Source organism: Furipterus horrens, unplaced genomic scaffold (assembly GCF_987537825.1).
Source record: "Furipterus horrens unplaced genomic scaffold, mFurHor1.1.pri manual_scaffold_13, whole genome shotgun sequence".
NCBI lineage: Eukaryota > Metazoa > Chordata > Mammalia > Chiroptera > Furipteridae > Furipterus > Furipterus horrens.
The window spans coordinates 59,509,165-59,525,867 of record NW_028327183.1 but is presented as its reverse complement, the minus strand read 5'-3'; the positions used below and the strand labels follow the sequence as shown (position 1 = coordinate 59,525,867).

At 43.0% G+C, this 16,703-nt stretch overlaps 2 protein-coding genes across 2 annotated transcripts in view; both read left to right on the top strand.

The window, feature by feature from the left end:
• Positions 1–13,700, top strand: part of LOC149995698 (uncharacterized) — a 32,538-nt gene extending 18,838 nt beyond the window's left edge. The window contains 2 exon segments of the mRNA XM_090259644.1: positions 900–913; positions 12,028–13,700. Of these exon segments, the coding sequence (XP_090115770.1) occupies positions 900–913; positions 12,028–12,925 (912 nt within the window). The 3' untranslated portion in view covers positions 12,926–13,700.
• Positions 1–16,703, top strand: part of LOC149995687 (uncharacterized) — a 276,448-nt gene that overhangs the window by 77,397 nt on the left and 182,348 nt on the right. The window lies entirely within an intron of this gene.

Here is a 16,703-nt window from a genome sequence, read left to right as displayed (position 1 = left end):
TACACCATCGTCTCTCAAGACGGACGGCTGCCGACGACGACCTGCACAGAGCTGGCAGGCTGGGGCCATATCTGTGACTCCATCAACCTGGCTAACATTGTTTGACCAGCCTTGGAGATCCCCAGAGACTCTGCCCCACCCAACTTACGGGCCCACCCAAGCTGTTTTTCTATATGAATGGCTGGTCTTGGCTGATGCTTCACAACTTCCTAAATTCTATCAAACAAACAATAACTATAGTTGTTAGCTAGTTAGCTTCAGTGAGTCCCACGCTTGGCACTAGCATCAGCCATCTTAGATTCACAGCTTGACTTAGCCTGGGAGTCTTCAAGCCCAGCAAAAGTAGTAGCCATCTCAGATTGCTTTATAGGTCAGGAAGGGTAGCCCTGGGCAAAACACAGGTCAGGGCTGACCTTGGCCTGTACCACCAGGGAAACCCAAACCCCAGGGCAGTGCATTCAGTGGACAGCTACAGACCATGTTGGAGCACCACCACCCTGACCCTGTACAGCTGATCCTCCATGGAGGGCAGAGATTGGTGGTCAGTGGTCACAGCCAGTCCTTACAGCTGACTGGCCTGGGTAATTCCCTCCTATTAATCTGCCAACAGCAACCAAGCCTCAATCATAAGAAGAGGGTGTACTCGGTCCCCATGAAGGGCAGCCAAGAGTACCGAGTTTGAGTGATAGGGGAGTCTGTGCCACTGGACCCTACAAGACACTTACTACATTAGGTCACACTACCAAAACATGGAGTCAAAACAGCTCTACCCATTACACAGAAACAAACAGGGAGACTGTGAAAATGAGGAGGCAAAGAAATTGGCTCAAGTGAAAGAACAGAAAAAAACCTCAGAAAAATAACTAAACGAAATGAGATAGCCAACCTATCAGACGCAGAGTTCAAAACACTGGTGATAGGGATGCTCAGTGAAATTATTAAGGCCACAAAATAAAGGAAGAAGTGAAAGTTATACAAAGTGGAAATAAAGAAAAAATATACAGGGAACCAACAGTGGTGGGAAGAAAGCCAGAATTCAAATCAATGACTTGGAACAAAAGGAAGAAATAAATATTCACCTGGAACAAAAAAGAGACAAGAATAAAAAAAGAAGAAGAAGAAGAGCCTTAGGAATCTCTGGGATAACTTCGAACATACCCATATCCAAAGAACAGGGGTGCTAGAAAGAGAAGATGAAGAGCACCAAAAGCCACCTTGAGTGAGCTGTGAAACACACTAGTCCCATTCACCAGGCTGGAAGCCAGACCTGGTCTTAACCTTCTATATCAATCTCTTTCTTACACTTTCTCTATCTGGCAGTAAAACCAAATAAATATCCCAGCCCCTTACTCCAGCCATCACTCACTCTTGGGTGAGCCACACTCCCTTTGTCCAAAGTGTACTGTATTTCTAATGAAGTGTTGCTCCTCGTGCATCTGCAAGGGTTTTGTCTGTGAGTTCTTTCTCCGTAAGTAGACAAGAAAATGGAGGCTTGGGATTGAGAGGGGAAGGAAGGGAGAAAGGGAGGGAGAGAAACATCAATATGAAAGACAACCATCAATCAGTTGCCCCTTGCATGCACCCCAACAAGGAACCAAAACTGCAACACAGACATGTGCCCTGACCTGAAATCAAACTGGTGACCTTTCACTTTTCAGGATGATGCCCAGCCAACTGAGCCTCACAGGTCAGGGCTACCCATAATTTCTTGCTAATTATAATATTTCCTGTGATGTGAAGGAATTCTCATCTAAATATTCCTCAACTTTCAGTATAAATATGTACTTCTTCATTTCCTCTAAATATAATTCCTGAATATGTTCCTAATCCTATGGTATTGACAATGCCATGGTTATAATATCTCACCTATAAATCCTTAAATATGCTTATAACTCACAAGTTCTCTTTCATTATGATAATTATAATAGCATTTTCATACAAACAAAAATACAAATAACCTTGTCAGAATTCAAGTTTCCCAATTTTTCAAAATTAATTTTAAAATTGATATTTAAATTATAAACGGGCTTTCATTTGTGTTTATCTTATGCATCTTTTATTTCAACAGTCCTGCATTCTTGTGTTATATTTGTCACATATGTAATTGTGTAACTAAGTCATTTGTTTAAAAATTTTCAGAATCGTCAATAGGAATATATCCCCCTTTATTGTGATGCGCTTTATTCAGCTTCACAAATAATGCGTTTTCATCAATACAAAGGCAAGACCCTCCACCTGCAAAAAGAGCGTATGCAACTCCATGATGGCTCAGGTGATGGTTTGCATTTTTAATCAATAAAATATTTAAAAATTAAGATGTGTATATTGCTACTTCTTACAGTGCTTAATAGACTACAGTAGGATATGCTGTCAACATAACTTAAAAGTTTGCTATTTTAAACATTCTGATTCGACATGTTCGCTGATTCTCAGAGAGCGGGGAAAGGAAAGAGGAACACCAATGTGAGCGAGAAATATCCATTGGTTGCCTCCGGTATGCACGCTTGCTGAGGACTGAGGGTCAAACCCACAGTCTAGGTGTGTGTCCTCACCCGAAATCGAAATGTCAGTGTTTTTGGTGTGTGGGACCACACGCCACCCAGCTGTGCCACCCGACCTTGGGGCGTAGGTCGCGACACCCGCCGCTGGAGTCAGCGGGGAAATAACTCCCGCGTCCCGGCCTTGGAGCGTCGGGACTACATTACCCAGAAGGCTGCGGGCAGAGTCGCCGCCCGGAGCCCGGGAAGGCTCCGAAAAGCATTTCCCTTTGGTCCCTACTTGGGACGGGCCCTCTGTCGTTCTCCTGGCGGGCACGTCCTCGCCTCTCGGGTTCCTTCGTACCCGGTGAGGCTCTCGTGGCCACAGAAGCGAGTGCAGGGGCCGTGAGAGGGGCGGTCACCGCGCCAGGTGTGAAGCTCGGCCACTCCGCTTCGGTGACCGGCCCCGGGCCCGATGTTTTCAGCTGCTCCCGCCCCGCTCCGCTCACGGAGTCCGATGGCGGCGGCAGCGCTGAGGCGCCCGGCTGAGGTGAGTGCGCGTCCGCGGCCCCTCTCCCCTCACCCCACCGAGCCCTGCCGCCGCCTTGCGGGGGCCGCCCGTCACGTCCTGCGTCGCAGGCCCCGGCGTCCGGGACGTGAGGCGCTCGTGGGTGACACGCGGGTGACGGGGGTGGGGGAGGGCGACCGGCTGAGGGGCCGCTGCGGTTTGGTCACCGAACCTCTAACGCTCCGGGGGCTGCCCCCGCCTGGCGCGCCCCTGAAACTTCCGCGTGTCCCGCTGGAGAGACAGGAGCCCGTGCTGAGAGGGTTCGTGGGGTTCCCCGCGTTTCCCAGGGCGGGGCGTTGTCCCCGGGCTTTGTGACGCCTGGTTCTGAGGCGCCTTCGGGCTGGGAGGGGCCCTTGTGGTTTGCATTTCCGTGGCTGACGCAGGGGCCTCCTGCCATTAACTTTCCCTTTGTTGGTGAGCAGAGGTTGGGGCTCCTGTAAGAGGCTCTTCCATCCTTTTGCCGGGATTCTCCTGACGTCCTTCTGCCCTGCCTCAGTTGTACTAGGTCCTTCTGGCATTTCCGAGCACGCTCTGCAAGCCACATGCTAAGTTCACGGGTGATCTCAGAGAGATGCCTGTGGTGCGGAGCAGGAGGGGGCCGAGCCGAGGGGGTGACCCTGGGTGTGAGGCTGTGAAGGAGGAAGGACCACACTGTGAGCTCAGCTGGAGGAAGTGTGAGCGGACGGGCCCGGTACCCGGTGTGGGGACCACGGGTGAAGCGGGAGCCCACGTTTGTCTGTGTCGGAGGCGCGGTCTGGGAGACTGTGTGGAATTGCTGGGCAGGAAGACGGGAGCCCTGCAGACTTGGCCTGGAGCTTGGGTGCTAGTTATCTGCTGCACATCCCATTCCTGCTGCTGGATGAGGGCGAGCACAGTGATCCTTGGGCCTGAACAGAGAGCCTCACTGGCCCCACGGTATTGTTATTGGATACGGTCCTGGCTCTCAGCGGGTTTGCCCTACTGGTAGTGTGTGAGTTCTAGACTTCGTGTAGAAAAGATTTCACAACACAAGTGCAGGTGACTGTGAGCGTACATTTGTTAAAACTGGGGACAATGAAACAAGGAAGGGCTTTGCATAGAAGAAGCCACAGGAGAGCCTTGGCTGGGCTGCCTTAGCTCACTGGGAAGTCAGAGAAAAGGGGGCTTTGGGGACCGGTTCAGGGGATTAGCCTGGGGCAAGCTGCCACTGCCCACTGCCTTAGAATTAAGGAAATGTTTGTGAAGAAAGAAGTGGTGGGGTGCGGGCAGTGAGGGAGAAGAAGGAAAAGGAAGTGGTGCTGGTTGCTCCCCAGAGGGAGAGGGCACACACTGGTCATTTGTCTTGAGGCTTTTTATTTCTTTCTTGGAGGAGGGAATCTGAGGGGAGGTCTCAGGGCAGGGATTCAGTAGAATATTCACCAGTTTTTCAGGTGTGCCCTTTCAGGATCATGGTAAAAGCTAATTGGTCAGTGATAGGCCAGGGGGTCTTTGGTCACTGCAGTTGGTCCTGGCGTCGCCCACCTGGTTTTGTTGCTTTTCTGGGCCTGGAGCTGAAATACAACTGAAGTGTAGATGTTACCTCCAGGGAGGAAAGGCCATGGGTTACTCTAGGAGGAAGGTGCTTGTTTTCCCAAATTTGCCCGTCTGACACTCCTGGTGACAATCTTCACTGGCTCTAAATTGCTTGGCCATTATGTTCAGCTATCTGTCCCAGTTTCTCTATTCTATGTGGCAAGAATTTTTCTAGCTTCTCACTATCCTGTCTCAGTATCTCCCCTTGGAGGGGGAACACTGGAAGATCGTGAATATGGGGAAGATGTGCGAACAGTAGGATTGTGGGTTCTCAGAGACACAATGTTCTTACTCATTTGTATTCATCCCGATAGGTTGGTTTTACCTTTGAGGATATTGCTGTGTACTTCTCCCGGGAGGAATGGTACCTACTTGATGAGGTTCAGAGACGCCTGTACCTGGATGTGATGCTGAAGAACTTTGCTCTTATATCCTCACTGGGTAAGATCCTCAGGCTACACAATGACCTGCAGTAGACTTTGCAGTTTCCCATGTCCCCTTTCTTCAGGGTGTGTTCTGTCCTCACATATGGACTGTGGGTACTGCTTGCTTCCCCAGTGTTTTGGTATATGTTGTTTGTGGTAAGGCTGGTTCATTAGCACTGCCCTGTTCTCGCCCTGCAGCCCCTATACCTGCTATACTGAACCCTCCTAGGGAAGGATTTGTGGCTGGTGGTCCTGCAGGGAGCCAAAAGCATTCCACCTTGGTTAGTGAGGAAAATAATTTTTTGTATTCCTCGTGGTCATTTTTATATGTTCTTTGGAAAAACATCTGTACTATTGAGCTGTTAGCAGACTAGAGTATAATGTAAGCAGAACTTTATTCGTCGGCAGCCGTCCATCTCGAGAGACGATGGTGTAGCCTCTTAAGAGTCTATCTGCACCGCCGAGAATGGCTGTGCAGTCCGACTCGGGAGTGACACGGTATCTGTCTCCTCCCGTGTTGAATCGACATCTTGCGATGACGCTGGAGTGTCCTCTCCAGTGAAGCTGAAGCTACAGAGCCTGGGCAGGGTGATATGGAGGGTCTGCTGTTGCCCATGCAGCAGACCCCCCCTCTCTTCGCAGCTGAAGGGTCCAAGGGAAAGACGGAGTCAATACAGCTTGGCTTCAGGTGCGCCGCAGGAGTTGCCGGTGTTGACTACAACGTCAAACCGCCTTAGGGACTCCGGCTCCGGATTTTCTGTCGGGGTTTACTCCCTTAGCCTTTCCCCTGAAGAGGTATGCCGCAAGACAGCGGAGGTTTTTTGGAATCAGAGTTTTCCTTCTCTGAGCAGAACTTTATTATTCTCTGTAAATTTAAAAATTTTTTTAAAGATTTTATTTATTTTTCAAAAGAGAGTAAGGGAGGGAGAAAAATAGGGAGAGAAAAATCAGTGTGTGATTGCCTCTGCATGCCCCCAACCAGGAGGCTGTTCCACAACCCAGGCATGTGCCCTGACTGGGAGTCGAACCTGTTATCCTTTGGTTCACTGGCCAGTGCTTAATCCATTGAGCCATACCAGCCAGGATGTCTTGAAAGAGTATTTGAGTTAGTCTGTTTTGTCTGATCAAAATTTAGCTGCTCTTGATCCCTCTTGGTGTCCATTTGCATGTAATATTTTTTCAGTTTTTATACTTCCAGCCTATTCTCTAAAGGTAAAGTAAGTCTCTTGTAGGCTGCATAGATTGTGTATTTTGTTTTTATCCCTTCAGCTACTCTGTGTCTTCTGAGAATTTCAGGACCTGCTGTTGAGGTCTTCATTATTTTTCGGCTCTTTTGTAGTTCCTTTGTTTCTCTTCTTCCCTTCCTTTATGATTTGATATTTTTTCTAGTGGAATGCTTTGATTCCTTTCTCTTTTGTGTATTATATAAGTTTTTGTTTGTCATTTCCACGAGGATTATGTAAAACAACTCAAAGTCTATTTTGATCCAATAAATGCTTCAATTGCATATAAATATTCCCTTGTAGCTCTCACACAACACAACATTTTATGTTTCTGATGTCACAATTCACATATTTTATATTATGCATTTATTATCAAATTATTTTGGGGGTTATAGGGGGTATAAGGGGGATAAGTGGTAATGAAAAAATACAATAAAAAGTAATATAAAAATTTAAGAAATTAAAAAAATAATTTTAGCCATTATTATTTTTAATTTTTTTAATTTTTAACCTTTATAATAGAATTATGTAACGTACACTTGACCAATATAGTATTATAGTATTGTGAATTTGATGATATTCTCAGCTTTACCAGTGAGTTTTACAGTTTCCTGTGTTTTTGTGTTATTTCATAACCTTTCCTTTTAGCTTGAATAACATTCTTTGGCATTTCTTTTTTTTTTAATTGATTTTAGAGCTATAGAGAGAAACAATCGATTTGTTATTCCACTTATCTATGCATTCATTGGTTGGTTCTTGTATGTGCCCTGACAGTGGATCACACTCACAGCCTTGGCGTATTGGGACGATGCTCTAACCAATTGAGCCACTGGGCCAGGACTTTTTTGCATTTCTAACAAGTCGTGTTGAGTGGCAGTAAGCTTCCTCAGCTTTTGTTTGTCTGGGAAACTATTCCTTTTTGTCCCTGAGGGACTAGTTTTCTGGGCATAGTATTGTTGTATGGCAGTTGTTTTCTTTTAGTATTTTGAATGTATCACCTGGTTTTCTCCTAGCCTGAATGGTTTCTGCTGAGAATACATTTATATTTAATCTTTTTTTTTTTTTGACTACGTATTTTATTGTTATCGGATTGTTTTCTTGTGTGAGAGAAGTTTCTTTTCTTTTTGTGCTTTATATATATTCTTTTGCTTTTATTTTTGACACTCATTATAATGTGTTTAGGTGAGATCCTTTTTGCATTGGATTTGTACAGGGACCTGAGAGAATAATGAACTTGGATGATCATATTTTCAGTTAGATTTTGGAAGTCAGTCTTCAGCTTCTCTCTCCTTCCCACCCTCCCTCCTTCCTTCTTTCCTTCCTTCCTTCTTTCTTTCTTTCTTTCTTTCTGTCTGTCTTTCTTGGTTGTAGGTCCTTGCTTTTCATCACATTGAATACTTTTTGCCAGTCCCTTCCTGCCTGCAAAGTTTCTTTTGAGAAATCATCTGATAGTCTTATAGGGACCCTTTTGTAGGTAACTCTCGTCTTTCCTCTTGCTACTTTTAAGATTCTTTATCTTTCAACTTTGGCATTTTAATTATGATGTGTCTTGGTGTGGTCCGCTTTGGGCTTAGCTTATTTGGGACTGTGTGTGCTTCCTGGACTTATATGTCTATTTCCTTCACCAAATTAGAAAAGTTTTCCTTCAATATTTTTTCACATAAGTTTTCAATTTCTTGTTCTTCTGGCACCCCTATAATTCGGATGTTGGTATGTTTAAAGTTGTCCTAGGGGTTCCTAAGCCTCTCCTCACTTTTTTCAATTCTTGTTTCCTCCTTCTGTACTGGCTGACTGTTTATTTCTTCCTTATGTTCCAATTCATTGATTTGAACCCTGGCTTCCTTCCCTTCACCACTGGTTTCATGTATGTTTTTCTTTGTTTCACTTAGCCTAGCCTACATTTTCTTCCCTTATGTGTTTGTCATGCTTAATCTTGTCTGTCAGGTCTGTGAACATTGTTATCACCAGTGTTTTGAACTGTGCATTAGTTAGGCTGGCTGTCTCCTCATCACTTATTTCTCCCACTGGAACCTTGATCTGCTCCCTCTTTTGGGTCATATCTCTCTGTCTGCTCAACTTGACAGCCTCCTGTGTTTGCCTCTGTGTCTTAGGTAGAGCTTTTGCACCTGTTATGTTGTAAGGGGCGGAGCCTTAGGTATTCGTCGATGCTGGGCTACCTGTTTCACCACGTGGTGGCGCCGCATGTGGGGGAGGGGTCTGAGAGGGAACAATGCCGCTTGCCTGTTGAGAGACCTGCAATTTATTCCTCCGCCCCAACCACCACTGGTTTTCATAGTCAGAAGCAATGAGGCTTTATTTTCCCGGGTGTCGGAACCATGAGCTGAGCGTTCTGGTCTGGTCTGGGGCTGGGATCACTTCCCAGGTGTTCCTCCCTACTTTTAAAATGTATGACTGTGGTTTTTGCGGCAGCTTCAGCCCCTTCGCCGTAGCTGCTGCTGCTGCTGCCACCACACCACATCCTTTCCACCCAAGCTCTGGCCCTCCTACCTGTCTGGCTCAGTATTTCTTCTTTATTTCTTCGTTTGTTGAACTTCCGTGTAATTAGATTTTCTGGAACTTCTGGTTGTTTTTATTTAGTTTTGAGGGAGTTGTAAATTCCTTCTTAGTTTGAGGAAGATGCAGTGTGTCTACCTATGCCTCCATCTTGGCCAGAAGTACTCGATGATTTTCAAACTTTTTATTGCATTTTTTTCACTTTTTTTATTGTATTCTTCAGCTTGAGAATTTCTGCTTGAATTTTTAAAAATGATTTCTGCCATTCTGAACTTCTCCTTTTGTTTCTGTATTGATTTTTTGTTATGTTAATTTTCATCTGTGTTTCCTTGTAGCTGACTGAAGTTATTAAAATTAAGTATTTTGTATTTTTGGTTTGGCCATTTGTAGATTCCCCATTTTTTAAACTTAATAGTTCATTTTTCTATTGTACTTTTTCCATTATCACTTATCCCTCCTATACCCTCTTTCACCCCCCCCACAGTTTCTTCATTTAAAAAAATATTCATTGTAGGAAAGTTATGATGTTCTTTTTGTGGTGTCTTTGTATTTTGTAGTCTAATGTTGATGTGTACACATTTAATGAACTAGTTATTCCATTCAACCATATGGACTAATTTTGGTTAGGGAAAAAGCTCCAGCGCTTTCCAGGTGGCTCCATTAGTTAAAGTATCATCCTGATATGCCAAATTTGTGGGTTTGATCCCTGGTCAGGGTATATACATGAAAAACCAAAGAATGCATATTATAAGTGACAGCCTCGGTTCCACGCCATCCCCCAACCCCCCGCCTCCTTGCAGCTGCCTGGGAGTTTCCCATGATAGTGGGGTGCATCAGCCCGAGCTCTGTTTGGCCTTGATCAGCCCTCAGACTCACAGCCTCAAGATAAACGACTGAATTCAATACTTTTTTTTTTTTCTTCCTCCTATAAAACAGCCCCTTCCTTCCCTAGGAGGCCGGAGTTGGGCCATTCACGGCACGGCTTCCTCCCCGCTTGTTAATTCCCTCAATAAACTTCTTTTTTTCTGCTTGCTATGTCTTAATGGTTCTCTGAGCAACTCTGTTCTTACAATAAATGGGGCAACAAATCAATGTTTTTCTCTCCCTACCTCTCTTTCTTTAAAATCAATAAATAAACATAGTAAAAAAAGAAAAAAACTATCCGCACATAGATTCAAGGTTCTTTCTGACTGGGTGATCTGTTGTGTTTTAGTCTTGAGAAAAGTCCTAGCCATCTAGTCACTTCCCTGCTCCATAACATGAGGCGAGAGGAGCAAAGAATATAGGTGTGTCCTCACTGGCTTTGGCAGCATTTTTCCTCAACTGTGGAGTTTTAGGTTGCAAACACTCCTAGGGAAATACTGATCTCTTTTTATATTTTGGGGAGGGTTGTGACCAAGGGGATTTCTTTTGGAATCCATGCCTATGAACTCTGCAGTGTCTTCTGAGGTGTAATCTCTGGAGAAGTTTCAGATGTTGCAGGGGCTTTGAAAGATTCCATCAACAGAGTTTTCCAGTGTCCTTCACTGAACAGGCCATTAGGGTTCAATTTAGCACAAGCAAACTGGCTGAAAGCCCTAGCCCAGAGTCTTGTATTTTGGACCCATCCATCTTTATACATCTTTGTACACCCAATCTCTCCAGTCATTTTTTTCTGTGCAGTTGTTTCTTTTTGTTCCTCTGCAGTCCTCTTTCTATCAGTTGAACTCTTATTCCCCTCCCCCAGGTCTGTTTTTGTTCCTGTATAACTATCTACTTGTACTGGGAAAGGGAATGAATTCTGGTAGCTTCTATTCTGCCATCTTGCTAGTACCACTCATATAGATCTTTTTCCTATGGTTTGTTTTGTGCTGTGTTTTTCTACCATAGTGTTGGCCATGTATCTCTTCTGTTTCTCTCTTTGGAGTGTATTAGCTGTATCCTATGTAATGAATCACATGGGAGTTGAGGGGAAGAGTCCTTTGTACATCATAGAAAGGACATGCCTTCATCCATGGTATGGTGGGATCAGAGAGGGTCTTGCCTTGGTCAGTGGCAGTTGGTGAAGGTTTTATGTTAGGGGTTTGTTAAGGTCATTATTGGGAACCCAGGCAGTATGATAGTGTTTTATTTCCATTTCCAGGGCCCACACCCCAATCTACTTGTTTTTGCCCATTGTTGACACTTTGCCAACTAGACAGTTCTAGCAGTTATTATTTCTAATCAGACTTACAGTTTATAGATGATCTTTACCTCTGTAAACTCTATACCTCAACCATTTCTCTCACAAGTCTCTCTGTACATGTCTGGAGCACATTCCAGTGTGCATGTATTGACCTTGAACAGCATCTGTTCTGCTGAAATTGATTTTCATGGCTTTTGGCAGCACATTCCTCTACACAGCTTCATGATACCAGAAGGAACAGTCCTAAAAGAAGCCATTGGCAGAGGAACTACTTGTAAATCCTATCTCTCTTTCTTCTGTCTCATTCTATATTTCTCTCCTAACATTGGTGAGGTTTTTACCGTTTACTGACATTAAGGGTTGAGTTGTACAACAGTCATTTTTGTAGAGTCTGACTCACTTGTATTGAAATCATTGTATACTATCTGCCTCTATGTGACATATGGACATTTATGATGAGATTACTTTTTCTTTATAAGATCAAAATATATTTCATTAACATTTCTTTGTGTTCAGGATGCTGCTGTGGAGCAAAGGATGTGAAGGCACCCATTGAACAGAGCGTTTCTGTACAAGTCTCACAGGCAAAGAATCCCAAGTCAGTGTTATCTTTCCAGAAGAGCCACCCCTGTGAGAGTTGTGGGCCTGTCTTGAGAGACATTTTCCTCTTGATTGAACAGCAGGGAACACAACACAGCCAGAAACTGCTCAGGTGTGGAGCATGTGCAAAACTATTTTATTTCAGTACAAATTACTATCAGCACCAAGAACAGCACATGAGAGAGAAACCTTTTATATATGGAGTGGACAGTGTCTCTCTTATGAATAGCTGCAATTTCCATATATCAAAAACTTTTATTGCTGGGGAGGTTGGGAAGAATTTTCTGACCATCTCAGGAAATCTCCAGCAAAAAGCCACTCAAATCAGGGAAAGGCCAAATCAAATTTCTATGTCTGGAGTGACATTTCAAAGAAGAAAAAATCATTATACCCGGAGGTTATGCATGAATGCCACTGGCCACAAACACACTCTTGTACACAACAAGGATGTTCATAATGAAAAACAATGTTTTTTGTGCCATGAATGTGGAAAATATTTTGCCAGCAACTATGGCCTTCGTTGTCATGAGAGAGTTCACACAGGAGAAAGGCCTTATGAGTGCAGTGAATGTGGAAAGTCTTTTACCACAGGCAGTAGCCTTGGAAAACATCAAAGAGTTCATCCTGCAGAAAGGCCTTATGAGTGCAGTGAATGTGGGAAATCTTTCACAAGCAGCTTTGGCCTCCAGTGTCATCAGAGAGTTCACACAAGGGAAAGACATTATAAGTGCAGTGAATGTGACAGATCTTTTACCAGTAGCAATAAGCTTTGTTATCATGAGAGAGTTCACACTGAAAAAAGGCCTTATTTGTGCAGTGAATGTGGGAAATCTTTTTTCTTTAGAAGCCGCCTCCGTTTTCATGAGAGAGTTCATACTAGAGAAAGGCCTTACAAGTGCCGCCAATGTGGAAAATCTTATACCTGGAGCAGTAACCTTCATGCTCATCAAAGAGTTCACACTGGCGAAAGGCCCTATGCATGCAGTCAATGTGGGAAATCTTTTCAAAGAAATTCTGACCTTCGTTTACATCAGAGAGTTCACACTGGAGAAAGGCCTTATGAGTGCAGTAGATGTGGGAAAACTTTCACCAGTAACAATGGCCTTCGTTATCATCAGAGATTTCACACTGGAGAAAAACCTTATGAGTGTACTGAATGTGGGAAATTTCTCGCAAGTAACAATGGCCTCCGTTATCATCAGAGAGTTCATAAGGGAGAAAGGCCTTATGACTGCAATAAGTGCAGAAGATCTTTTACCAGTAGCAGTGACCTCCGTTGTCATCAGAGAGTCCATACAAGAAAACGGCCTTATTCCTGTAGTGATTGTGGGAAATCTTTTGTTCGTGTTAGTAACCTTCACTATCATAAGAGATTTCACACTGTAGAAAGAAAGGCCTTGTGAGTGTCCCAAATAAAAAAATCTTTTAACAGTAGTTATGTCCCTTGTTATCAGAGTTCACACACTTAGGCCTCTTTTTTTTTTTTTTTTTTGGTTTCTCAATTACAGTTGTCCCCTTTTCCCCCAATTTCTCTCCCCCACCCAACCCACCCCCTCTCCCTCAATCATATCCCTCCCCGTTGTCCATGTCCATGAGTCATTTATACGGGTTCTTTGACTAAACCCTTCCCTTACTTATCCCCCTTCTCTCCCTCTCCCCTCCCCACTTAGGCCTTTTGTGTGCAAAAATGTGAAAAATACTTTACCATGTTGCCATATTTTTTTGTTATTAGGTCACACAAGAGAAAAGCCTTATGTGGGCAGCAAATGTGGGAAATTTTTACCAGTAGCTATAGCCTCTGTTATCAGAGAACTCAAACTGAGTAAAGGCTTCAAGCATGAAGTAAATGTGGGAAATTATTTAGCCATAAAATTATGCCTCTTGACATTGGGTGGTTCACATTCTGGAAATGCTTAGGTTTTAGGGAGTGTTATATCTTGTTCAGTGTAATGACACTGAAGAAAACTGAATATCCATCGTTCTGAGTTAAACTTCATACAAATATTCACAGAGTGACATTTCTCATAAGTTTAATATTTAAGTTTTAAAGACTAACAAATTATGATGTAATCTGATTGTAACTTTTTGGATTCTTACCCCCAGTGTAGGAGAATTCCATTTCTGCCACCCGAGCAAATTGTTGATTTGTTTAAGTTTTATTAAATTTGGCTTTTTGAATAGGTTTGTTGTGTATTCTTACTGCTGTTTTACTTGCATTTTTATAAGGATTTATGACAAGCATTTTTGCAGATTTGTATTTAGTAATTATAAGTTTTTAGTATAATGTGTACTCATGTGACTTACCTTTTTTTTTAATGAATTTACACTACTCCTTAAACAAACAGGACAGTGAAACAACAGATACGTTACAGTGCAATGTCACTTTTTTTTTTTTTTGTCATTTTTATTCCTTGAATAACAGGTGTAACTCTTGGTTTATGGTATAATTGTTTTCAACACAGGAAAAATATTTCCAGTTTTTAAGAATTTTTTTGATATACACAATATTATAGGCACATATCATACACTTCAAAGAATAATCTGCAAAAAAAGAAAAACAAAAACAAAATGATCTGCATTATTAATGCACTTCATCACTTTGTAAGTTCAGACACTTAGTAATATAATAAAAAGCCTTACTCTTTAGTGTTAACCAGTTTTTGTGGTATGTCATCTAGGGTGTTCTAGGATGGAGCGAAAAGCAAAGGTGCACAGAGTGGTATGAGGGTAAGGGTATTTGTTGAGTTCCAAAGCCCTTCTGAAAAAGAAAGAGATCGGTGACCCAACTCTTCATACCTTTGGCCATGCAACCTGGGTTTAAATCTCAACTACAAAAAATCATTGTGATAACAGAGATAGGATCCCCTCTCTGGGCCTCATATTTTCTGTAAGATGGGGCAACGAGCTGCCCTGCTCCAGGCTTAGTACTATATCCGGTAGTATACCCAATGTTTACAAAATGACTGGTTCCATCACATGTGGTGCCATCCACAGGGCAGATGCCTCTGCGACCCTCTGCCCCCCAGTGCTTGTGAAAACTAAATGGGCTTCCCAGAACCCCTGACTTGCCACCACATGGAGGGGGTGTCTTCATAGCACTGAAGTGTCGGCATGGATTTTTTTACCAGAGAATCTCAGAGTGACTGTAGAGCTCTCCAAAACCCACATTACTGGTGATATGGAAGTTATGAAGGTGTTAAGCATGCCCATCTGAGGACCAATAGAGGCAACAAAACACTGAGTATGTACCATTGCCAGTATTCCAGGGTTTTTGCTTTTTGAGCCTTCTTTTCCCTTTAACTCTCACAAAACCCTGGGAATTTGAGGGAAATCAAAGACCAGAAAAACAGTGAGTTTTCCAAGTTCATACAATTGAGTGTGAAATTCAAGAGGCTACACAAACCAGGGATTCTGGCTGCAGAGCTGGACAATCCGTGACATGGAAAGCCCTCAGTTTAGAGCATGTGGCTGGGGAGAAATGGAGATTCAGGTGCTTTTTTTTTTTTTTTTTTTTTTTTTTTTTTTTTACAATATTTTATTTACTTCTTTTTAGAGAGAGGGGAAGGGAGGGAGAAAGAGAGGGGAAGAAATATCAATCTGTGGTTGCTTCTCACGTGGCCCCAACTGGGGACCCGACCTGCAACCTAGTCACGTGCCCTGACCAAGAATCAAACTAGTGACCTTTTGGTATTTGGGAAGACATCCAACCCACTGAGCCACTCCAGTAGGGCACAAATACACTTTTTAAGATGCAATCTATATAAAAAAATATAATATAGGTTATTTTATTTATTGATTTGAAGTAGAATGAGAGAGAGAAGCATCAATTTTCCCTAATTTATGCATTCATTGGATAAATGAATTGGCCTGTGCCCTGATCTGGGATGGAAGCCACAACCTTGACATAATGGGGACAACCCTGTAACCACCCACACAACTGATCTACACAGCGAGAGTGATTTAAAGTTTTTAAAAAAACTTAACCAAGTAAATTTTAAAATAATTGGCTTTAAGTAATCCATAGACTGGCAGCATCCCACCTAGCAACATGAAGGGTGTTCAGATTTGCATGACATGGGACAGTTTATAGGTAGAAATGGGAGCAGGAGGGAAGAAACGTAAAAGTTCAAAGAGTGGATTTGATGAGGGAACTCAAAAATTTTTTAGCTTTAGTTATAATTAATATGTTTAGTGATTAATGCTTGTAGAAAGCTGTTTCAAACTGGAATGCATGACGACATACCGAGACTCCCGAAGGCTAACAAGCAAATCAACCTTTGTGTCCCAGGAGGATGGCAAGTGATCAAGGTGTTATCAGAGCCATTGTGCTCCAGAGAGAGAACATCCACAGATAAAGAATCACTTGTCAGTAGATGAAGAGATGCTGGAAAAATCACTGGACTTCAACTGTTACCTGATTAACCATTACCCTTGAATTCCAAACCCCTTAACTACTTTTTCTGTGAATTCCAAACCCCTTCTCTACTCTTTTCTTCTCTTTATTAAAAAGTAGGCCTGAGATGAGCCGTTGGACAGTTTTTAGGGTATATAATTCCGCTGTCTTCTCAGATTGTCGGCATCTGAATAAAGCACTCAGAAAAATTCAATTTTTTTTTTGTCCAAACCTGTAGAAAATTTTTGTATGAATTTATTTGAGCCAACTTGCAAAAATGCAGGAAGCAAGACCTCAAATTCTCTCGTTCAATCCTTGTCTCTAGTTATTGGTTCTGGTAGTGACAGACAAATTGTCAACTTTTGCAATTTCTGATTATTTAAGGCAAAGTCACTTTCCCTTAGGGGATGACAACGGTCTTATCTAAAAGGCATTATAGGAAGCTTGCTCCTACTGGTGTGGCTCAGTGGTTTAGGAGTCTTTCTGCAAACCGAAAGGTCAGAGGTTAAATTCCCAGTCAGGGCACATACCTAGGTTGCTGTCCAGGTCCTGGTTGGCAGCAGGCAAGAGGCAACCAATGGATTTCTCTCCCTCTCTTTGTCCCTCATTTCCCCTCTCTACAAGTAAATAAATCTTTAATAAACAAACAAAAGGTTTTATAGGAAGCTAGGTGGGGCAAGGAAGCTATTAAAACGGACAGGATATTCTCGAGCCAGGACATTTTTTCATTAGAAGAAAAAATCTGGAAGGGTTTTTATCATGCAGATTGCCTCTTCTAACTAAGCAGG